The sequence below is a fragment of the Condylura cristata genome, unplaced genomic scaffold, assembly GCF_000260355.1.
Source record: "Condylura cristata isolate star-nosed mole 26May11 unplaced genomic scaffold, ConCri1.0 scaffold00023, whole genome shotgun sequence".
Taxonomy (NCBI): Eukaryota; Metazoa; Chordata; class Mammalia; order Eulipotyphla; family Talpidae; genus Condylura; species Condylura cristata.
In genome coordinates this window covers 31,408,470-31,434,419 of record NW_004567124.1, presented here as the reverse complement: position 1 = coordinate 31,434,419, position 25,950 = coordinate 31,408,470, and the positions used below count along the sequence as shown (strand labels likewise).

At 40.0% G+C, this 25,950-nt stretch overlaps 1 protein-coding gene across 2 annotated transcripts in view; it reads left to right on the top strand.

The window, feature by feature from the left end:
• FMN1 (formin 1) overlaps positions 1-25,950 on the top strand; it is a 362,087-nt gene that overhangs the window by 323,070 nt on the left and 13,067 nt on the right. For both annotated transcript variants that reach the window (XM_012728639.1, XM_004687569.2), the window contains one exon: positions 2,937-3,086. In XM_012728639.1, the coding sequence (XP_012584093.1) occupies positions 2,937-3,086 (150 nt within the window). The remainder of the gene's footprint in view (positions 1-2,936; positions 3,087-25,950) is intronic.

Sequence of the window (25,950 nt, the reverse complement as noted above, 5' to 3'; positions counted from 1 at the left end):
GTCTAGACTGTATCAGATATTTGTGGGCTCATCGTTTAGCTTTCAGTTTTTCCTTGAACAAAGGGGTGACATGGACATTAAATAGGCCACATCCTCAGAGTAGCTTCATCTTTGTCACAGCTGCGGAGCGCAAAGCTGTCGTCCTCCTGGGCTCTGGAGGCTTTGGCTTTTCCAAAGAGGTTCACCTGTTTTCTGAGGCTCCAAAACATGTAGTGAAAAAAACTGAAATTCATCATTTCCTTTATTTGCCCACCCCCTTTGAGGCTTCACCAGTGGGTCTCACAAATTGCCTGGGGATAGATGTATCCAGAGAACACAGCTGACTTGCGACCAGTGAGGCCTGCAGGATGGAGACACAACTTTCTCAAGAGCTGTAATAACTCACCAAATAACACTTGCTCGCTGAAGCTGCAATATCTTGACCTCACTGCCTACATTTCAGATAACACCAGAGGTGTTGGGATGATCCTTGAAGTACAACTGGTGTTTCTGCTCTATCCGATAGAAAAATGGAAGACAATGTGTTATTTCAAATATTGTCTCCATTAATGCACAAATGAATATTTTCTGCATTGAGGGTGATTATAGGAAAAGAGGAAAATCAATGATGTGTTCTGCTGGAGGTAAGGCATGCTAAGAAGGAGACAGTGTCAAAAGTAGAAACAAAAAGTGACTTTTATTTCCTAAGTGCCTTGTTAGAGAGCCTGGGCATCAGAAGGGCAGAAAAAGGCATCACTGAGAATTGAGGCATCCAGGTTGTAGCCCCAATTCCACCAAAGAATAAGGTCACTAAGGCTTTCCGGGTTCTGTGTTCTCATCTGTCCAATGAGAGAATTGGGTGAATTAATCTGTAAATTCCTTCTAATTCTAAATCCCCTTAATACTGTAAGAAATTTATAGTCTGTTCTTATAAGTGACATATCTACTTCCGTATTACCTGACTACAATCAATATAATTTTAATTTTGAATAAAATAAATACATACGTACCATAATGTATATTATAGGACATAATATACATTTGGATTTATCTGTATTTTTGATTGCCACAGAACTAGGAGTCATGTCTGAGGAGCAAATGGACATGGTTGGGTAAAGTAAATGTGGTACATATACTCAGTGGAATACTATTCAGCTTTTTTTTTTTTTTAAAGAGAAAGCTTGCCATTTGCAACAACGTGGATGGAACTATAAAGGACTACATCAAGTGAAATAAGTCAGAAGTAGAAAAATGAATGCCAGGTGACACTTCATATGCGGAATATAAGGAAACTAAGCAAAGGAACAGACACAGCTAAACCAAAATAAACCCTTGATTGCAGAATTAAGGCTACTAGAGGGAAAAGATAGGGTGGAGAGTCAAGGAGGAAGGGGACCCAATGGTGTATAGTAGGGGTGGCTGTGGTATAGTGACACAAATCTAAAAATGGTGTGAACCTGTACCCCTAAATCATTTAGAGTATTGTCAACCAACGGTACCTCAATGAAGATTGATACAATTTTTTTGTAAAGGAAAAGAAAATAGATATTGCTTACCCACCCCACCCCCTTACTGGTTTGCTCCAAAATATGTATGTTTGGAATTATAAGAGAGTCCCTTAAGAAAGTACTGCAGTTATTGCCTTTCTCCACTTATGCACTTTCAGTCTTTTAATAACTGGGAGCCAAAATTCCCTAACCAGTAGTTTTAATTTGCATTAAAAACAGATTTATTATTTACAGAAGCACAAAGAATTTATGGGACTGAGAGCTGCAGCTCCAGCTTGGATCTCGCCTAATCATAGCCATGGAATCAATTAACAGTTCATCTGTGAAATGTGATAAAATCTTATGAGATACATATTGCCCAATAACTGAGAACGAGATGAAAGTGTGCTCCGTAATAGTAATGGGACTTCAGGGTTTTACAATCGCTGTTGAATAGAGTTCCATTAGGAACTCAGTATTCAGGATGGTCACAAAAACTCGCTGTGTCTGAACAGATGATAGCATTGAGTAATAAACCTGGCCAGCCATTCCTGCTTTGATTAGTTTCCAACACCCTAGAAAGGGGGACCACTTATTTATGTGTTCTTGTTCATGGCAAATGAGCTTGTGAGAGTTGAGGTGGGTAGAGGTGGAGGGGTGGGGAGATTGAATGCAGAGCTATAAATTGCTGCAAAGCTAGTGCCTCCGAGAAGGACTGCTTGGGAGGCCCTGGGAACCTGGAGTACTTGGGGGCCTCCTTGGGGTTGGTCAGGAGTTCTCAGTAATATCTAGGGATCTTCTTTGGAAAAAACCTGGGTGGTTTTCTGACCAAACTGGTGATCCTATTTCAAGATCAGAGATGGTGTTTCATCCAAACCTTTCAGTGCCCTCAATTATATCTATTTTTGTCCATTGGTGGTTTGTATTCTTGTATCATGTAGTCTAAGTCTTTTATTTTACTCTTGAGAAAATAGGGAGTCCATGCTGAGTGGTTGAACCAAGATTGCAAAGTCAGTGGATGCCAGAATAAGCCTAGAAGAGTCTCTTTAATTTCCACGAAACAGATGGGATCAACAGTTCACATGCAGCAGATCCCGATGGGGTGTCTAACTGACAGTGCTGCAGAATCACATCATCAGCATTCCCTGTGACTATGATACAAAAGCAAGTTAATGATAGGATTTGAGGTGAAGAACAAGTCCAAACAGAGTTACCTCCACCTTTCACCCCTAGAATTAATTATACATGCTGGTTGTAGATAGATTAGCTGTATCCAGGAGTATCTCCAATCAAGTTGAATTTCTTGAGATGGGTTTCAGCAAAGAGATTATCTGAGGCTCAGGTTAAACCACTGACTTCTGAACCTGGGCTTCTCAAACTGGCCCTACGACCCTTCTCCTTTCCTTGATGGGCTTTGGTGTTGACAGTTGCCTCACCTTCTATTCAACTTTTTCCCTCTACCTTTTACAGCTTTGAAACAACGGTAGGCTATTTTGGGATGAAGCCAAAGTCTGGTGAGAAGGAGATCACACCGAACTACGTGTTTATGGTGTGGTACGAGTTCTGCAGTGACTTCAAGACGATTTGGAAACGGGAAAGTAAAAGTATATCTAAAGAAAGGTAAGCTTCTGCTAGAGCCCATAAATCCCCCTGCAGGCGTCTAGGAAATGCCTTCTCAAACCTCACAAGTGTGCCCATTTTCCGCATGTCAGTGTTTCTTGCAGATGGAGTGGACCTCAAGGAAGGATATTTGCCTAGGGGGCCAAGGGGAGACGCTGGGGGAGGCCTGCTGTCCACACAAGCAGATACACTCACGTGATTTGATAAGTTACACTTTCTTAACCCCTTCCAATTACTAGCTAGTAAATGAAAGGGGAGCTGTGCTAATTTGCAACAGATTGCTTCTCTGTGTGTTTTCATGTTGGCCCAGGCTAAATGAGGCCGCCTTGCTGCCGCAGACAGTACAGACAAATAAAAGTGAATGCTTTTCCCATTAATATACTGAACTTGCATCAAAGGGAAATCTCTACGACTCGGGCCACACTTAACACAGTGTTGAAGCCCCGCTCTGGATTTACAGCGCCACTTCTGACTCCCCGTATCCTGCTGAGGACATCAAACTGCTTGCCGCTAGGCCTCATTGCAGCCTCCTGATTTTATTAGTTGGGGGTAGAGGAAAACTCTGGCCTTGGAATGGGGAGGGGAGAGATCGTTCTCTTTAGAGAGAGAGAGAGACTGAATTTGGCTCTGTTTATCAGAAAGAAAAAAAAATGCTCTGTCGCTGTTTTGATCAGGTTGCCACTGTCTACACAGTGTGTCACAGGTTTCGACTTCAAGCAGGTCTTGCCACTTCTGTGCAGAGCAGATGTTGAAGAGCATCATTCAAAGTGGACTAGAAGGAGACAGACAGTTCTACAAATTAAGAGAAATGATGTATTTAACTTCTCTATTTTACTAAACATTGAGATCTGAAATTCTTTAATTCAGTGTTTTCACCCTTTACTTTGTAATAAAAGATAGATAGATACGTAATATATTGACATGCACACCTATTCCAAGAAGCCTCCCCTTAAAAACTTATAATCAAAGGCATTAGAGATGTGCATCCCAATATTCCCCAGTCTCTAAATATTTTCTCAGGGAAATTTTTTCCCCAGATCCTGCTTTCTTTCTAAGAAAATCTTTGAAAATAGTGTATTAGCACATCTTTCCACCGTTGTCTTTTCAGGTGGGAGGGTATTGAGGTGGGTCTATCCATTTTATATCTATACCGAAGCTGGGAAATACTAAGTAACATCAGTAAGAAAATAGGTTGCTGATAATGACGTGAAAAATTCCTTGACACCCAGTTGTTGCTCTTGCCAAGCAATTGCTTAGATAGACCTTGAAGCAAAATTAAGCGTTTTGCAATCCATTCTGTGTTTCATAAGCCTCTTAAAAAAGTAAGAGAGCGGGCTCCTGTCCCTCTGACTGGGCAGCAGCTGCCCTCTCGGCCCTCCTCGGCCCTTCCCATCCACACCCGACAGGACACATGCAGAGGGGGTCATGCCTGCCCACCTTTCGCTTCAGGTTTTGCACCTCAGGTTTTAAGCAGAGTCCTTGGTGAATTTGTCCTTGTGGTTGAAGCCTGAAGAAACACCTCCCCCCACACACACACACCCACCTCAAAACCAGCAGAGAGAATAATTAATCACTTTTTTCTTGAATCATTTCCTCTTGCAATACTGAGCTATATTCCAAATTCATATTTCCTCTGTCCCGGAAGTTAGACCAAACGGGCTGCAACTCTGTGACGGTGATGTATCCAGCCTCCCTCAGAATGACTGTCTCCTATGATTCTTAGCCATAGACACTTAAAGAGTTGCTTCCTGGGTGCAGCTGGTGAATTGCCGGCTTCACACTCTGTAAACCAACACCTTCCTGGGGTCAGGACTTCACAGGCTCCTTTTAGTTCTCCTTGTTCAGCAACCTCAGGGGTCTCTTCATTCCAGCCGTTCTTTGCGAGATGGATCACCAAGGTTTCCAACCTAAAACAACATCCCTGAATGTTAATGACGGCTAATAAAATATTTTTGGAAGCAGTTTGTTTACAAAAATCACTTTGTTAAGATGTGATGGCACATTATGTTTATGACTGCTCATCCAGTTAAGCAGACTGATTAATACCCAGGGTTTTCTTGTGAAGTAGGGGTTTTTTAAATTGTCTTCGATCTGCTAAGACTTTTAGCTTTTGAACCATTGGAATCACACATTTGTTATAAGAGAGCAAATTAGCTTACTTTGTTTTATTACAATTCAATGAGAAATAGGATTGCTTTATTCTGACATCTATTTGGTGATGTTTGATATTGTCATTTTTTATTATACTTAGAAATACAATAAAACCCAACAACATGGAATGTCAGAAAATTATACACAATATAATATACAATATAGTTCACAACACAAAGACAGTATAATTCCCAACAACAACAACAAAAAATTCTGATAGCTTGTAATAGCGGAGAAAGCTATAGTTTCGGACCCCACCCAAAGAAATTTCACCCACTTGGCTTTTAAATATATTTGAAGGTCAGCTAAAACCTCAACAGTCATGGTAGAAAATTCAAGCTCAGTAATAGTATTTTCATAGGTATAGATTCACTTCCAAACAAAGTGGTAAAAACTATTTTAGGTCCCTTGAAGTCAGTTTAAGGTGGTAGGGAATATTTGCTTCTTGTTCTGCTTAGTGTAATTTCCTTGAATATGCATTTACTTGATGCAGATTGTCTTGGGTATAACTTTGCGACAAGGAACCCAGAGCAATCTCTTTATCTCTTCCAGGATAAAGTTCTGTATGAAGTTCTACTTCTGTGTTCCTCGTGTGCAAGTGATAGCCTCTATCATTAAGTTGGTGTTGGGGTACAGTTCCACATTTGAGTAGAAGAGATCTAGTATTTCACTGGAGATATGGTTGACCTGCAGATTAACTGCCAGTAGAAGAGCAAGCTACTCTAGGGTGGTAAATTAATGGCATTAAACATTCTTGGCACTTAAGCCATTATAAGGCAAAATAGCAAAATTACATGTCCAGGTACAAAAGTCCTGTCCCTCGCCCTTTCCTCTGTTCCCCCACTTTTCCTCAGTCTTCATACAGCCCTTGGTACTAGAACTCATCTTCCAGTAAAAGGTACCAGGTCTACTCTTAGCCCCTTCTGAATACATTTAGTATCCAGTAGTGATGAAAAGTCCTGTAGGTAGAGTTAAAACTAGCATTTTAACTCCATTAATGTGCTGTATGATTGTTGCCTGGGGGACTTCAATTGTCCCATCTGAACAATGTGTATTTGGTATTAACAGGCACTCAATGTTCACCATGACCTGATTTGAAAATCTCTATGAATCTAGAAGCTACCTTTTTTAAGATTCTGAGAAACTGTGTTTCATGTCTGACATAATTCTCCTCACCTTTGCTCTTCAACTCCTTAGAGACTCTTTTAGGAGACATGTCAAGCCAAGAACTGACGGTGAATGGGGGAAAGTATTGGGGACAGGGAAAAGTCTCAGTGCCCTTATGGACTTGGCCCTAGACTTCCAGTTCTTTTTTTTTAAAGATTTATTTATTTATGCATACACAACCGGGGTACAGGCCAGAGGTACAGGGGCGGTGAGAGGATTCACCAGAGACAGAGTGGGGAGCAGCAAAACAGGCAGATCCACAAAGCACACTCTGAGGGGAGCAGTGGGTGGGTCAGGAGAGGTCTGCCGCGCTATGTGGTCATCTCTAGGGTGGGATCGAACAAGCACTGAAGGGGCTGTGGCCAGCTTGCAGTGCTGTGTCCTAACCCGTTGCACCACTAGGGAGGGCCCAGACTTCCAGTTCTTTCCCCAGAATTCTAATTTTGGCTCTGAAGATCACAATTTTTTTTTCTTACATTATTGTTTATTTTTGCACAATACTTGATTTCTCTCCTCAGGTGTAATCCCTATAAATCTCCCACCACCACATCACCTGTGAACCATCACCATAGTCCCTTGTGTTCTTCCCTCCTGTTTTGATCCCTCTCCTTCCCCCTCTCCTGCTGTATGTCAAATCTATAATTTGCCTGCTAGTTTTGTCTTTTCTTTTGTTCGGACCCTTTGTTTTGTTTCCTTCTATTCCTCCTGTGAGTGAAGCCATGCAATATTTTTCTTTTTCCTTTTGACTTATTTCACTGAGCATGAGCCCTTCCAACTCCATCCATGTTCTACAAATGGCACTAGTTTATATTTTTTGATTGCTGAGTAGTATTCCATTGTGTGTATATGCCATGTAACAGGAGTTTTTTAACTAAACATGTACACACACACACATATATTTTCTGCTGCTCCTCTACACCCAGCATTGCAGTTAGTGGCTTATTATGGATCATCAAGATTTTTATTCTAAGAGGCAGTTTTACCTCAGTTTTACCTTTTGTATTTATTCCTTTTGGCATCAAAATATTGAAGGAAGCTTATACCACACAGGCAATGAACACAATGTGTGTTACAAGATTCCTATTAAATCGATATTTCCTATTAAATCAATAGGCAATCTAAGTATGATACTAATTGCAAGAAAGCAACCTGGTTTTTGCTGCTATTTTGTTGACTATTCTTTCCTTATTTTCTGCATTTTCTTTCCTTTTGTTAATGGGTGCACCATTGGTTTACAATACTATATATAAGTTTCAGCCTATAGCTTCACACCTCAACAGGTGTTTAGCCCACACCACTGCCACAACCAAAGTTCTACCATAACCCACCACTATCCAACTGACCCCCTTACTCATTCCTCCCACCCCCATCACTTCCCCTCTTCTTACCACCATCTTGTTGATAAAGACTAAGGGCTTGATTTTGTTTTACTTATCTTCTTTGCTTCTTTATATTGTACACATTAATAAAATAATCCTTTATTTGTCTTTCACCTTCTGATTTATTTCACATAGTGTAATATGTCAAGTGCTATCTGTGTTGTTGCAAAGGGCGAGATTTCAGTTCTTTTTATAGCTAGGTAATAATCCATTCTCTCTATATACCACATTTTCTGCGTTCAGTTACCTATCAGTGCAACCTTAGGTTCTTTTTGTGTCTTGGCTGCTGTGAACAGTGCTTTGGTGAACACAGAGTTGCAAATACCTTTTTCAATCAATATTGTCATATTCTTCAGGTCTTTTTTTGTTTGTTTTCTCTAATTATTCTGGAATAGAGGACACTTCCTTAGAAAATGTTTCAGTTAGGATGTCTTAAGACTGCTCCCCACATGTGCCCACACATGTATACATATAGGCCACAAACCACCCACAAAATGAGCTATGAAGTTGCAAAAGGTAAAGAAATCCCAGAGGAGTCATGTCTCCAGGAATAAAGTCTTGGAAAATCATTCATTGTGAGCCAAAGAAAACTTTACAAGTGCCATTTTGAAAACCCATAATGGGTATGTAATGAGTGAATAAGGAGTTTGGTGAATTTTATGTGAAATGCAAATAAGAAATTTCATTATTCACATAGCTATAATTTACACCATGGGGAAATGGATGGTTTGGTGTTTTTTGTGTTTTTGGTTTTGTTGTTGTTGTTGTTGTTTTTTTTAAGTTCAACTAACCCCAAACAGAGTGTTTGAGTATATTACTTGGAGCTATTATGGTTAATTATGCAACTACCATATCCTTAACAGCAGATAGACCAGAGCTGTTGTGGGGTTATCCCAAAACTGTTCTCAGAGCTCCCCCACTGCTCAGGTCACATTAGGACCAGGATTTGGGGACCTAGAGAGGCCACCACTCAACCCACAAAGGAACCATTGATTGCAATGTAGACGTTGCAGGAATTTCTCTCTTTACATTTGAAGTTATTACTGGAAAAAGTCCCATAAACTAAAATTTTTACTTATTGAATTCTGCCTTCCTACTGACATACATACACAATCATTCAGTAAGTTCTAACAAATTAGCTTTTTTTTCCCTTTCTTATCCCTTTGTTAGGTGGTTAAATACTTAACTGCTAAGAAGCTTTGTATTTTAAGGGGCCCCCTTCAACAGTAGAAATAATCAATCCCTAATTAATGGGCAAAACTTTGAATTCTCCTAAATCCACTTCAAGGCACTTATGTACAAATAAACAAACAGCACATGTCCCAAAGAGCTAACTTAAAAACAGAACTCTCATAATCATAAAGAGTAAACCTATCTTCCAAGCAATAAATTTACAGGTTAGAAAAATTAAAAGTACCCCATTAGTAAGGAAGAGGGATAGTAAACTTAAAATGGTAAGAATTTAAAACCACTGACTTTAAAATACTAACGCCCCTCTGACATTCTTCCTTCTACACCTGAGCCTTCCATTAAAAGAAGAATTTATGTTCATTTCCTCCCTTCTTTTTCTTTAGCACATGCTTACTCCTTCCTGTATCTTTAATGATACAGGAAGCCACATCTGCCATAATGAAGCCCAAAATAAATATAGCTAAACAAGAACAGTTATTTCACCCTTCTGTGCAAATTTTTTAGGTGTCAAGGCCCCAGGTTCTTCTTTGTGGTGGTCAACCATTCCCATGACAGGCTGGTGTCATACCCACAACCAAGCCTTCTCAGTTGCAGCCAGTGGAAGTGGGGGTTCCAGAGGGCCACCTTTTTCCTTTCAGGAATGTGACCTGCGATGTGCACATTCTTCTTTGGGTAAAACTTAGGCTCTTGGCCATATTCAAGGAAGACCAGGAAATGTAGGCTTACCTGGGAGCCATAAACCCAGCTGATACTCACAGGTTCCATTACTGAAGGGATTGGAAAAAATGAATGCTGAGGCCATTAGTAGGCTTTTCCTAGTTATGAAATCAAATCATTCTTTCAACTCCTTGCCCCCAACTAGCTTTCACATCGATGGCAGTTTCTTTTGTCTTGGAAGACCTTGCTCTGACAGTGTTCTAGTAAAGGTGACCTTTCCTCCATTTCCTTTGCTGATCCCTCTTTTTCTTCTATCCCTTAAGTCTGGATCTTCCCGAAGGCTCAGATCTGTTTTTACCCTATATTCTCTCCTCAATTTTCTTATAGCTCCATTTATCACATCTCTATCAAAGTGTCTCGAGTCTTCTTATTACAGTCAACCTCTTTTCTAGCCTCAGACCCAAGATCCTAGTGCACACTAAACATTCCCACTGATGCCCAGCCTTCCTCTGCAGTTCAGAATGTCTCAGCTGAGACCTACTGCTCTTGGGCTCCCTAACTTTCAGTCATGCTACTGGCCATCCATCCTCTTTGAAAGTAAAAGGAGACTGGAAACCAGAGTCATCTTAATGCTACAAGATTCATCTTCCACCAACTGCTGGCAACTCAGTTTGCCTTCCACAGTGGTTACTCTTCTTTACTCTCTTCTTAAAGTCCTACTTCAGGACTTCTTCTCTCACCTGGATTTTTTTTTTTTTTAAGATTTATCTATTTATGCATACAAGAACTGGAGAATAGGCCAAAGGTACAGAGAGTGAGAGTATTCACTAGAGACAGAGTAGGGAACAGAACAAGCACATTGACTGAATATACTGTCAAAGGGAGCAGCTGGTAAGAAAGGAGAGATCTGCTGTACCATGTGGGTCAGTTCCCTGGCGGGGGATTGAACTCGTGCAGCAGTGGATGCAGATAACTTTATAGTGCTGAGACTTAACCCCTTGTACCAGATTATTAAGATATCCTTCTAATATCTGTCTCTCTGCCTATACTTTCTCTGTTTCCTCTTTAATATCTCCACATTGCATCCAGTCAACTTGCTAAAACAGAAGTTGTTTTATTACTGATGAAATAAAGGGGAGATAAATAGCCATGATTAGTACTCACATTCATAAACTTTTTGGATCTTCATAGTTGACAGTAAAGCATGATGTCTTTCAGGTATTTCATCTTCTTTCCAAAAGGAGAGCCTGAACCTCCAAAAACATGCCCCTTCCTCACTTCCAACCTCATTTACCACAACCTTATCCCCAGTGATCCCATCATGATAACTCCACCTCTGTAGTCTGGCCTTGTGCTCTCTTTGGACAGTTTTTTCTTGTTATTACTGATTTTATAAGGGAGCAGCAAGTATTTTCCCATTTTTTAAATTTATTTGGTAAATTAGTGTCTTATTTTTTAAATATATTCATTACACTATCATTTTGTACAAATTATTATTTCAATCAAATTTTGTACAAATTATGGTTTTTGTACAAGTTATGATTTTTATATACATCATTGAAATTTATTTATTATATCATCATTTTTGTACAACAGATGATTTCCCCATGAAATTTCCACCACCATTTCACCCATGCATTATCACCATAATGCCTTGTGCTCTTCCCTGTCCTGGTCCTTTTCTCTCTTCCTCCCTTACTGAATGTCTCAAAACAGAGACACCCACTGATTGTGAGAAATTTTTTTGCACACAATACTAATGATAAGGGACTGAACACAAAGATCTGCAGAGAACTAAGGAGGTTTAACAAAAACAAGCAGCCAAGTCAAAAAATGGACAGAAGCGCTTAAAAGACACTTTTCCAAAGAAGAGATACAAATGGCCAACATCACTTGTAATCAGGGAAATGCAAATCGAAACCACAATGAGGTATCACTTTTCACCAGTGAGAATGGCACATTTTTCCCCCATTTTTATTGAAAATCACTATTTAAGTCATACAACATTTTGGCCTGAGTTGCATGTATGGTGAAAAGATGGCCTCCACAGGTTCAGCTCATAGCGATGTGATAAAGGGGCAATAACATCACAAGTTACTTATCCATCTGTCAGTGGACACTTAGATTAGGTCTGTCATGGCTGTTATAAATAATGGTGCTATTAAATAGAGTAGAGAAGGGGAGTATAGCTATATTTTTTAGTTAGTTTTCTTTTCCTTTAGTTATATTCCTAAAAGTAGAACTGCTGGATCATATGGTTTTAATATTTTAGTTTCAGGGGATTCTCCATATTGTTTTTCATAATAGCTGCTACAAATTTACATTCCCACCAACAATGCACCAATGTTCCTTTTTCTATACAATTTGTTATCTCTGAAATTTTTGATCACAGCCATCTCAGTCAATCTGTGACTTTTCATTGTGGTTTTAATTTGCATTTTTCTAGTGACTGTGTCTCATTAGATAATTTATTTGCATTGTATTGTTGATTATTTCTTTCTGTTCAAAATGTAGTCACTCTCTAAGTACAATCTCTAAAACCACCTCCTTTAGAAATTTTCTGAAATGCCCATATATAGAACTGTCTTTCCCTCTGGTTTCTGACAGCATGTTTTTCTTACCATCCTTTAGCACTTAATTTTCTTCACCTTGTTATTTTAGCAGTTTATGTGTCCTTTCCCACCTCTAGGACATGAACCGATTTCCTATTATATCTTCCATGATGCATTCTCAAGCACAGTGCCTAATAATTGTTTATTGACATAGAAAGGACTTCAAAACACAGCATAAAATGTTATTAAGTGAGTGTAAAGATCCTGGATGATATAAGAGATTGAAGGAGGAAATGACCCCCAAAGAAATGTGGAGGCCAGCGAGGGCTTAGAGGAAGATGTTTTATCATAAATAGGATCACCCTCAACAGAAAGTTGTAGATGGGATTCAGAAGCCAGTGAGAAAATGTTGGAGATCAGCTAATCTTAGTTCTGGCAGGTCTTCCAAATCACCTGGGGAGTTTTGTAAAAAGTAAACAAATCTACTGATTCATAATCCCAGGAATCTGCAATTTTAGAAACTCCCCAAGAGAACATAGAACAAGAACACAAACACATTTTGTGTTTGGTTGCCTCCATACATGTCTTGACTTACTCTTCCCTTGCATACATAGAGCAGATAAGCTTTGGAGGTGAAAAGAAAGAGGCTCCCACCTTGGTGATTTTTAATGATACTCAGCCAAGTTTAAAACTGGTAGGTTTAAAGGTCTCTTCCAACTCTGCTTTCTTATGATTTTAGGTAGGAAAGTCAGCTGAGCATTGACAGAGTGGATGAATTTAGCTACTTGAAGAAGGAGGATTGAGGACATTGTTGAAGATCACACAGCAAAGCCCTGGACTAGGGAAACACAGCACACTCTTAAAGGAATCACGTAGTATGATTCCAGGACCAACCTGTCGTCATCTTTTCCATCCTTCTCTAAGTGCCTGGTCCATACCAGTCTCTCCTATATTTGCATTCCTATCATATAAATTTGCAGCACTAACTCAGTTTTATTTAAACAGTTTAAAAATATCTCAGTGATTTAAAAATACCTATTAGGTCTTAAGTGCTATATAAGCAGTAGAACCCTATACTAGAAAATTTTAATCTAGTGATCACACACAACCTCTTCATAAAGATTCCCCCAATCTCTGTGGGCTCTCTTTTATCCAGAATGTAAAGGATTTACTGTTTTAGCATTGGTACTTTTTTTTTCACTCATTTAGTTATAAACCTTTTCTCTGTTAAATAAGCTGTAAGCCCTAAAAGCCAAAGGCGGCATCTTCTTTGTTTTCTTTCTAACATCTTATTTTCCCTTATATTCATAGTTGCTCAGTTAATATGTATTGAACAAAGAAGTGTTGAGGTTTGTAACAGAATTTTTTGTCTGCTGGTGATAGACATCTATATTTGGATTTTGGTGGTGCAGGTCCCCAAGTATATTCTGAGTGAGTTACTTTTGCCCAGGCAGCTAAACATCTTCATTGCTTTGTTAAATGGACATGTTCAGAACAAGAAAGATTTGTTAATGAGGCAAAACAATCATCTTCTCTGTTCTGGACCATATTACTTTCAATTTATTTTTTTTTAAAAAAAGAGCTTAGAAAATACAAGGAAGTGAAGATTCTTGGGATTCATGACTCTGTGGAGCTTAAAACATCTTTGGAACTCAAGTAAGAACCTTAGAGTATCTGTCCACACTCTATTTCCCTAGCTTGGCAGACTTCAATGGAAACCTAAAGTAAGTCTTCATTCAGCTAGAATATTTCTAAATTGCTTATCTGTGGGACTCCTGACAGCTCCTGCCTTGGGCATAGATTAGATGGAAGAGGGGGCTGCCCGGGTCATATGATTTGAGGGGCGCCAGAAAGGCTGCCTGCTCTATACATGCTCCTGTTTCCTTACCCTTTTTATTTTAGCCACCCAGGCAAACAGTTGATCAGTTTTGATTTTTGGTGAAACTCAATAGGTGGTACAGGTTTCAAAACCATAAACGGGGGAGTTAGGGTCTACAAGCACATGCCTGTCTTCATTGTCAGGATTGGAAAGGTTTTCCTAAGACTCACTGTGCACTGCAATTAAACGTGCAGATTTATGACACAGGGCCGGCTTCAGTTTCCAAGCTGTCTCCCAGACACCTCTCCCTGAACAAGGAAATGCAATGCTGTTACCTTTCACTCTGCACCTAAATCACTGGGGTGGCTTAGGGTGTTTCGTCTACCAAGTGCAGAGTGATCGCCTTTAACTGATCATGCATTCCAGGGTAAGTCCTGGGACCCCCACCCAACCCCCCCATCTCCACTCCCCCGCGGCCTGGGGGAGAAGCTCTGCAAACGGAAGCGGCCTTTGTTCAGCAATTAATCATTTGAAGTCAAAGTGTGTTTGGATACTACAAGCCCACTAAAGCTATGAAGTGCTTGATTGTGTAGCTGGTGAAATTTGGTCTCTAAGAGGACGTCCTTCATTGTAAATAGAAAAATATTTTAGGAATGGGATAAGGAAACTTGTCAAATTTAGGAATTAGAAGTGATGGGCCAATTTATCATAGAATAATTTTTAGAGACTGGAGTCTGATGGTCTTATGTGTAAGGAGTTCAGTCTTTCACATCTAAGATATGTTACTTCCCTATGCAGCTAGTGAGACAGACCTGGGTGGCACCAGGGTGCACGGGTGGTCAGGGTCAAAGGTCAGCCTCTGAAAGGCAGAACGAGTATAAAAGAGTATATGTTGCTTTAAGTATGTAGCCTATTGGCCTGACTGAGAAATGATTTCAGGGTTACCCATTATTTCATATTGCCTGTGGCTCTCTTCACTGAGTTATTTTCTTACCCTTTGGAAACATTCCAAATAGACTAGTAGTCAATGATGTTTTCATCAACTGCTACAGTAAGGAAGAAATTTCCCTTTTCATTGAGGAGTTAATGAGTTTGGTCTCTGCACTGTTTGATTTAGCTGATGGTGAAGAGTAACTCGACTTATTTCATTAACTTTCATAGCTTTTTTTTTTAACATTTTATTTTTGTGTAGAAGAACTGGGGTGTAGGCTAGAGGATTCATCAGAGACAGAGTGGAGAGTGGACCAGGTGGATCCACTGAAATGCACTGCTGAGGGGAGCAGTGGGTGAGACAAGGGAGGTCTGCTGTGCCTTGTGGGTCAGCTCTCTGGATGGAGATCCAACTCAGGCGTTGTAGTGATGGCACTGACATTTAACCCTTAGGCCACCAGGGAGGCCCCTAACTTTCATAGGGCCTCTGGTAATAGTTAAAGCAAGAATTCAAAACACTTAGTGAGGGAGTATTGTTACAGCAAATAGAAATAAGGAAGGTCCACAGGATCCCTGTACATTCTCATGATAGTACTTACTTAGAAATAAAGCTAGATGTTACTCCTTCCCCCTGGCATTGGAGAGACAACATGACTCAGTAAACTGAGGATAGTACCTTGTAAAGATCGGAGGAGTCTCCAAAAACAAAGATAATTTTCAGAGTATATAAGCTTTATCGTCTGTGTTCAGAAGACCAAGCTATGTGTGGGAAGATAGCCTGACAGAGCTATGTTCTTTCAAAAGCACATTAAAAATAAACACTGTTGGCCCTCCTGGTGGCCTGTGACTTGAGTCTCAGCACTACCACTGCAAACACAGTGTTTTTGTTTCTTTTTGTTTTTTTTCAAAAGCACAACTCACAGCCTGAGTTCAGTCCCCAGTCAAGGAGCTAACTTAACCCACAAAGCACAGCAGACTTCTCCTGTCTTACCCACTGCTCCCCCTCAGCAGTGTATTTCAGTAGATCTGCCTGTTCTGCTCCCCACTCCGTCTCTGGTGAATACTCTCACCCCTCCCCACCCCCACACCTCTGGCCTATACCCCAGTTCTATGTGAAAAATATAAATAAGCACTGTGAAGTTGAGACTATTTATAATTCAGATAGTCCTAATGAGGCAAATATCAAGAAGTTATCCTCATCCTTCCCATCTGAAGTACCATAAATCATATGATATCAAGTTTTCTTAGACAGTGAGTCACTTCACACCTCCCTAAAGTCTCTTTGGAATGTATTCTTTGTTCTTCGACCTAATGCCATTTAAGTCAAAGCTAGAAGTTTGGCAAAGGAGTGAATTTACTTTTGGTATTTTATCTTTGCTTCCTCTTGTACACCTGTCTGATTGGTGAAGTCAACCCAAAATGGACAATCAGACTGGCAAATTGCTTTACAAGTATGATCTCCAGCCCACAAAACCATATCCACTCTTCAAAGGAGCCTAAGCTAAATGTACTAGGCCATTGACAAAGGCATGTTTTCTCGTGTTTCTTTGTTGATTCTGTTCCATGTATTTCAGACTAGTCATCAGAATGAAGAGTCCTTGTCCTAAAGACGTTCTGTTCACTTGTCCTTAAATTTTCAAATAAGTCCAGTGGAACAGTAATTTGGACTTTTAGCGTTTCACATCCTGTTTCTGAGGGAACTGGGGTATTCTCTATAACATGCTGACTTAGAGTCCCATTGCTGTATTTGCTGTACAGAAAGCCTGCCTTGTTTGTTTGTTTTTAAGATTTATTTATTCATACAGAACTGAGGAATAAGCCAGAGGTGCAGGGGTGGTGAGAGGATTCACCAGAGATAGAATGGGGAGCAGAACAGGCAGATAGACAAAGTACAGTACTGAGAGGAGCAGGAAGCGAGACAGTAGAGATCTGTCACACCATGTGGATCATCTCTGGGGCCGGGGATCAAACTCACACTGCAGCAGCTGTTGTAGCTTGCGTGCTGTGTCCTAACCCTTTGCGCCACCAGGGAGGGCCATGCCTGTTTGTTTTCTAAACCATTTTGACCTCTCTTAAGTGATGGAGGGAGACAGGAGGAAGGAAGGAAGGAAAAGTTAATTCACATTCACATTACAGCTTGACCAAATTTCATGCTATTTACCAAGATGCATTTCATAAACTGTATTCCCTGTTAAAGCTTCCTTTCTTTTACCTTAATCCACCTATGCTTTCCAATTGACTGAATGCCTTCAGTGAAGCTGTGTCGATGGCCCAAATCATGCAGTGACTAATGGGGGGTGGAGGGGGAGGTCATACTCTGCTAAATGACTGATTGCACTTCCTCTGTGACACTAGTAGCACTATAGACAAAAATTTTTACCTATACTCTTAAAGTCACTTCCACGGTTCTGTTGTCCACATGATTTGTTTAGTAATAAATGTGCCTTGGTAATATTTGATATTCCCCCTCCCCCAACCCCACTGAGTTGACCATTTTCACTTAAGAGAATTTCTAACAAATATTCCTTATAGGTATATAAAACAGGTTGTGTTTTGTGGAGGACTATTTACCCTGCTTTCTCTTTTTAGAAGGATTTATCCTTAGAAAGTTGTAGTATTATAAAAAAAATTGAGAAGGAAGTAGAAAGATTTCCCATATGCCATTTTCCCTGCACATGCATGGCCTCCCCATTATCAGCATCACTCACCAGAATGATACTTTTTTTTGGTTACCAAAGATGAACCCATATTGATACATCATAATCCCTAAAAATCCAGTTTTCCTTAGAGTTCACTTTTGGTGGTCTGCATTCTGTGAGTTTGGACATATGTATAATGACATATAGTCATCATTGTAATATCATACAGAGTATTTACATTGCCCTAAAAAGTCCTCTGTGCTCTGACTGTTCATCTCTCAATCCTCCCCCACAGCAAACACTGAGCTTTTTTTAATATCCCTATTTTTATCTTTTCCAGAACATTTGCCAATTGTCAAACACTAAAATTAATCCCACTGTTTAGAGTATAAACCCCAACTGAGGGTTGATTTGAAACCAGTCATATTCAGCCATCAATTCATTGCCTGCCTGACTTTTCTTAATTACATGTGTATACTAGCTTCATATTTAAGAGTTCTTCCAAAGTCGTTACATATCTACAGATATATATTTGGACTGGAGAAGAAAGGAAAGGAGAACAAGCAGATAACCAAAGGAAAGGAAAAAAAATAAAAGAGAAGGAAGGGAGAGTGAGAAGGAGGGAGGAGTAAAGAAGTGGGGAGGGGAGGAGGGAGAGAGGAAGGAAGGAAACGCTAATTAAGTGAGGAAAATTTTTAGGTAGAATGTAAGCAGATGGACCCATTTCATTTTTATTCTGAAGCAATTAAAGCCAATCAAGAGCCAATGAAATGCTGAATGGCAAAAGAAGAAAGACATTGCGCTTCTTCAATTCCATAGATGACTGGGTTCTGAACTGGTTTGATGTAGCTAAGTAATAAAAATTTAGCCTAGAGAGTCCAAAACATGCCCATTTTTAAGCTTTCCAAGAAAAGGAGATTGTAATCATGGAGACCTATGCCGCTAAGTGGAAGGACATGTCACTTAATTGGAATTTTTATCTTGGGACTCAGCTCTCTGTTGATTTAAAAAGCAGTCTTATTTTGTACGTTGTCATTTTAGGGTGGGAGCAATGTCCTCTTGCCATTTTCTTTATTCTAAGTGGATACAGAAATCCCTCCCCAGGTGGTTCTGATATGAAACCAAGGCTGCAAATCACTTCTGTAAAATAAGGACCCAGCAGGAAAATCAGAGCACCTGTGTCCTTGTCCTGTCATCAGACTTGTGTCTTCTCTCAGTCGACTTTGACATTTGAAATTTACTGGGGCCTTCAATAACTCCACAGGAAGCATATGTTCTGTAATGAGAAAGAAAAGATAGCATTTTCAAAAAGCAGTTTTACTGAGGCATTTATGAACTGAGAATAATTATTTTTCTCTTTAATTTATTTATATCTCCCCTCCCCCTATATTTCAGATTTTATTTTGGAGGGGGTGCCATGTAGCCTTCAAGATCAAGTCTAGGTATCTGCCAGTGAGTAATCATGAGCAACTGTGTGTGATATTCTAAAGTAAATATTTTAACCAGAAACAAAAATAGAACCAATATCAGAGCCAGAAGCAAAAACAAGTTCATAAACAATAGAGTCAAGGGGGAGATTGAACATGTATGTAGCTTGAAGCTGTCTAACCAGCAAGGTTCCTTGGACTAAATGCAGAAATGCTCCTACCTCCTATGAAAGAGGAGAAAATTCCAGACTGGGGACAAGTTATATAACCTCTCTGGGCCTTGGTCTTCTTGTAGACAAAGTAATGAGGCAACTTGTTGGAGTCCCAAAATGTTTATATATGTTGACAAGGACAAATATTTAGCACATTTGGGTGGCTTTGGTGACCCTTTCTTTTTCTCTCATCTAATCAATATTTTTTTTAAGATTTATTTATTTATTTATACAGAACTGGGGTACAGGCCAGAGATGCAGAGGGTGAAAGGATTCACCGGAGACAGAGTGGGGAGCAGAACAGACAGATCAACGCAGTACACTGCTGAGGGGAGCAGCGGGCGGGTCAGGAGAGGTCTGCCGCGCCATGTGGTCACCTCCGGGGCAGGCTGGGATAGAACTCATGCGGAAGTGGCTTTAGCTTCTTAGTGTTGTTTTAGCCCACTGCACCACCAGGAAGGGCCATCTAATCAATAATTTAACCTCCTTTTAAAAAATGTGTTTTGGAGTTTCTTCCCCCAGGGATAATTGCAAGACAATCACTCTACAACTCTGTGTATTGACTAAGCATTTAGACTCATTTATGGGAGGGAGGGAGGGAAGCTATCAGTGTGAGTCTTTGGTTTGTCACTTAGATTTTCATCATCAGCTGATGTGTGTGTGGCATAGAGTTGCCTGTCAGAACAGGGGCCAGGTGTGTGTATGGCCTGGTCATTGTCCCCAATTGGTCCCACTAGTTTAAGAGAATTAAGACATCACCATCATCTGATGAAAACTCCTAATTGCTTTAAGAGAGATAGAGATTCCCCATTCACTTCTGATTAAGAGAGATAAAGGAACTTTCCTGACTTTGGCACTTAAGTCAGTTCTAGAAGAATGCAAAAATTTGAGCACATAGCAGTAAGTGAGAAAGCCATTGAGTGAATAGTAATAACAAGACATAGAAGTGAGAACACACTTGGACAAAGCATTATGAATAGTTTGGTTTGGATAGAGAGTCATGGAGTAAGGTGAAGGACAGGACATGTGATAAGTTATCGTAGGCAGTATTTTTAATTTCTTAATTTTATAACAATTGTGTTATTTATTTATTTTTAAAGATTTATTTATGCACACAGAACTGGGGTACAGGCCAGAGGTGCAGGGGTGGCGAGAGGATTTACCAGAGACTGAGTGGGGAGCACAACAGGCAGATCAACGAAGTGCACTGCTGAGGGGAGCAGCAGGTGCATCAGGAGAGGTCTGCAGGGCCATGTGGGATCACCTCCGTGGCAGGCAGGGTAGAACTCATGCAGAAGTGGCTGTAGCTTCTTAGTGCTGTGCTTTAACCCGTTGCCAGGGAGGGCCCAGCAATTGTGTTATTTATATGTGGTATTTTCCCCACTTTTAGCAGGTGAAGAAATTGAGGTTCAGAGAGGTTAAATGATTGGTCTAAGAACAATATGGAACCAGATCTGGGTCTGAAAAGACAAGTAACAGTTAGTCTGAGGGAACTTTAATTGCCAGAATCAGTAATTTGATCATGTGCTATATAATTCAATGGTCAACAAACTGTAACCTCAAGGTCAAGTACATTGCACACTAGTTGTTGTAAATAGTTTATTGGAACACTACACTGAATTGCCATTCATTCTATATTTATTCTTTTTTTTTTAAGATTTATTTATTTGTGCATACAGAACTGGGGTACAGGCCAGAGGCTCAGGGGCGGTGAGAGGATTCACCAGAGACAGAGTGGGGAGCAGAACAGGCAGATCAACGAAGTACACTGCTGAGGGGAGCAGCAGGCGGGTCAGGAGAGGTCTGCCATACCATGTGGTCACCTCCGGGGTAGGCGGGAATCGAACTCACGCAGAAGCAGCTTTAGATTCTCAGTGCTGAGCTTTAACTCGATGCACCATCGGGGGGGACCCTAAATATATAAATCTTAAAAAAAAAGAAGGTCTCACCTCCCCTGATGGTGCAGTGGGTTAAAGCACAGCACTAAGAATCGAAAGCCACTTCAACGTGAGTTTGATCCCCGCCTGCCCGGAACGTGATCCACAAGCCGTGGCAGGCCTCTCCTGACCTGCCCGCTGCTCCCCTCAGCAGTGTACCTCATCAGTCTGCCTGTTCTGCTCCCTGCTCTGTCTCTGGTGAATCCTCTCACCACCCCTGCACCTCTGGCCTATACCTCAATGTTCTGTATGCACAGATAAATAAATAAATCTTTAAAAATATATATTTATTTATGCATACAGTACTAGAGACCAGAGGTGACCAGTCAGGGGGTCATTGAAAGTTTTTGAGACGGACCATCACCTTCTTAGAGTTACGCATTATGAGTTGAAACCCCTTTAGTTAGCTGGGTGACTTAGAGGCAACTAGATCATTTAGAAATTCAGTATGCAGCTCTCAGGCCCTTCATCTTAGACTATCTGAGTCACCTTCCAGCAAATCTCCTGGCCAAAACTTTGAAACTTAAGAGAATCCAAGCAGGGAACAAAACATGAGTAGAGAGTCATTGGATATAAGAAAACCAACTATACAACTAGGCTGATAGATGGCTCCTTTAGATGTCCTCTGGCTGCAAATATGACATGTCCCCAAGCGCTGGGACATTTCTGCCCAGAATGACCAGGTGGTGCTGTCACACCTTCCAATTTTATAAGAAAACTCAAGACTTTGAATTCTTATGTGAAGTTTCTGCATTTACAAATGTTAACAACAGAGTCAAATGTATTTAAATCTCCCATGAGTGATCAATACAGAATTTACGTTTACTTAAATCCTCTGAGATTGTTTAAAACTACAGTCCTGGCCTTTCCTGGTGGTACAGCGGGTTAAGACATAGCACTGCAAGCTGGCCGCAGCTGCTCCAGTGTGAGTTTGATTCCCAGCCCCGGAGGTGACCCACATGGCGTGGCAGACCTCTCCTGACCCCCTGCTGCTCCCCTCAGCCGTGTAGTTTGTCAGCCTACCTGTTCTGCTCCCCACTCTGTCTCTGGTGAATCCTCTCACGGCCTCTGCACCTCTGTACCTCAGTTCTGTATGCATAAATAAATAAATCTTTAAAAAAAAATAACTACAGTCCTCCAATTTGTAATCTTTTCCTATATAATTTCCAGGACACTGATTCTGTTGAATTTAATATGGTCATCAACAGCTCCTGTCACTTCTTTAGCAAACATAGGATGAACCCTTTGACCAGTTTTGAAGAACATTTGCACATGAGAGAAACAGAAAGATAAATAGAATTACTGACTGACTGAACTAGCAACTGTGAGCTTCTTATAAAATTTTTAAGACCTACCCATATGCTCTGTCATGCCTGTGTACAGAACAGGGTATTTGCCAGAATATTTAATCATTTGCTTCTTCTCATAGGTACAGTACAAGAGCAGCTGACAAACACCTCTAAAGGTGATGTGGCCTCTAATGTTAAGGACATATAGAGAATCTAGTGAGAATTTGCTGGTTTGTATTTTGTAGGGTGAGTGATGCTATATTCAGATGCAGTTGAGGGACTTAATATTTTTTTAAAAGATTTATTTATGCATACAGAACTGGGGTACAGGCTAGAGGTACAAGGGCAGTAAGAGGATTCACCAGAGACAGAGTGGGGAGCAGAGCAGGCTGACTGACAAAGTACACTACAGAGGGGAGCAGCGGGCAGGTCAGGAGAGGTCTGCCGCACTATGTGGTCACATCCAGGGTCAGGACTGAACTCAGGTTGAAGTGGCTTTAGCTTCTCAGTGCTGTGCTTTAACCTACTGCGCCACGAGGGAGGACCCGGGACTTAGTATTTTAATGGACTTAATATCTTCCCTATAACTGTTCTTGATGCCCATTATAAGCATTTACTCATTCATTCGGGTGGTATTTATTGGTCATTTTCTATATGCCTAGTACTGTGCAAATTGCAGAGGAAAGTGAAGTTTGAGAAGCTGCAGTATAGTAAAAATGAACATAATAAGATAAATGAAGCTTGAGGGATGTGTCAACTTTATCCAACCAAATATTTACCTTTCTTTTTTTTTCTTTCTTTTTTTTTAAAGATTTATTTATTAAATAAAATAAAGGATTTATTTATGCATGCATGCAAGAGCTGGGGTGTAGGCCAGAGGTGCAAGGGTGAGAGGATTCACCAGAGACAGAGTGAGGAGCAGAACACACATATCTACTGAAACACACTGCTGAGGGGCCTCCCTGGTGGTGTACAGGGTTAAGCCTCAGCACTGTGAAGCTGTCTGCAGCCACTGCGGCATGAATTCCATCCCTAGCCAGAGAGCTACCCCATGGCAAATATAACTTTCCTTACAATAAAGGAAAGAAAGGTTGAAAGTGTCCCCCTTTATATTAATAAAATGACCTAAAATGCCAGAGGAAATCTTGGGCAGGACCAACTACATAACTCATACTACTTGTTCAAAATCTAAAAGTTTGAAAATGGTGACACACAGCATTAAAACCAGGAGCCCTGTGTAACTGTAGAGATCACATGCCCGTGAAGACTTGCGGCTCAGCAATTTCAAAACTAACTGGAGTAGTATTTTAGGAAAGAAGAATGTTTTTCTATTTTGTTCTATAGGTCTTTTCTCATTAATAGCAAGGGTTGAGCATACAATAGTAAAAATGATAGCTGTCATTTCTCATATATCTTAAGATCTGGCTGGGAGCCTTGCATGTGACACTTTCTACTCACAACCTAATTATATGTCTTGACTATTTTCTGAGAAAAATATTAAATGATCAGTGAATCATACTTCATATTTTAGAGTACATGTTGAAAAGAATTAATATGAAAAAAATCCTCATTCAGAATTTCTGTAGTATCAGAGATTTAAATTTTATTTATAATACATTCCTCCAGGAAACTTAGGAGGGAAAAACTGACGCAGTAAATATAACCTTTGTTTTGATATTTAAATAGTTTCTCTTATTTATGTGTTTGAGAAAATTTTTGTCATACCAACACCAAAGTTTAACTTCTAGATAAAGCTTTTAGAATCTGTTTTCAGATCAGAAAAATTGAGGTGAGGTCCTGGGTTTGCTAAATCTCAGGGTAATAACATTAGTTGATTTGTTATGATTTAGGGCACATCTAAATGATCTTTCTTTGAACTAGTACTTCACTAATAGTTCACTCATTTCATTTGAAGTTAGAAACTGTTATGTGTCCTTAAGGAGTTCCTTTATCTCTGTGATGGAAGACTCCAATGTGGTGATGTATTATTGACCAGATAGATAGAGAGAGAGAAAGAGAGAGAGATCGTCGATCGATCTCAATTCATTTTATCCTCACAGTAATACCATGTGGTTTATATTCCACTTTATAGCAAAGAAAATAGAAGTTTAGAAAAAGTTGATTCACTTGCACCACAGCTTTAATAATTAATTGGCAGACAACAAGCATATGAAAAAATGTGCAACATCACTTGTAATAAGGGAGATGCAAATTAAAACCACAATGAGATACCACCACATATCAGTGAGAATGGCACATCTTAAATCAAATAGCAACAACAAATGTTGGTGAGGATGTGGAGAAAAGGAACTCTCCTGCACTGCTGGTGGGAATGCAAACTAGTCCAACCACTATGGAAAACTGTTTGGAGGTTTCTCAAACTGCTAAAAATGGATCTTCCATATGACCCAGCAGTCCCACTCCTACGTATCTACTCAAAAGACAAAAACACTGATTCAAAAAGATACCTGTACCTCCATGTTAATTACTGCCTTACATGTAATTGAAAAGACATGGAAACAACCCAAATGCCCAAAAGTAGATGACTGGATTAAAAAGATGTGGTACATATACACAATGGAATATTACTCAGCAACAACAACAAAAAAATAAACACATGCCTTTTGCAGCAACATGGATGGAGCTGGGAAAGATCATGCTTAGTGAGATAAGCCAGAAAGAAAAGGAAAAATACTGGATGGTTTCACTCATAGCAGGAGTATAATGGACCAGGCAAGAAAATAATAATAATATGAACAATTATATACCAGAGATATTTTATGGGGGTGGAGTGGGGAATGGGATCAAAATCAGTGGGGGGAGGTAAGTGCACTGGACTATGGTGATGGCACATGGGTGATTTGGTGATGGGAAGCCCACAGGGATTACAACTGAGGTGGGAAAAGGCACAAAATGATGTAAAAATAAACTATTATATTACTATTAAAACTAAAGGTAAATTAAAAAATAAGTAATAATTAATTGGCAGATATAGGATTAGAATCCTATCTAGCGAATGCTGAAGCTTCCTGCCTCCAAACTATGCCTTCTCTCAACATTTTAATCGTCAGGAGTATCCCATAAAAATGGAACTAAATCACTGCATGAAAATGTTTGGAGAAGAATAGAACCAGTGAGTGTATGATGGCCTGTCATCTGCAGAACTGCCCCAATATAGGAAAAGGTTTGCAGTGGGGACAGAACCTTAGCTAAGAAGACCAGAATTCAAAGGCAAAAAGAAACCATTAAAGCCAAAAAAATGACTCAAATACTTCCCTAAAAGTTAGACCTGGAGAGAAATTGTAATTCCAAACCATGCCATTGGAATTGGCATTAAAAGGTCACTAATAGATGTCTCCTAAAAAGCAAGTCTTGCTGGAGCGAAGTCAAGAGTAAATGCTACAAACTGTGGTCTCATTTTCAGTATCATCATCTTGGTTTTGCAAATTCCTTAATAGTCAGTCTCAGTGTAGTCTGACCTGAATATGATCCTCTAGTGCATTCTTTTCTCATG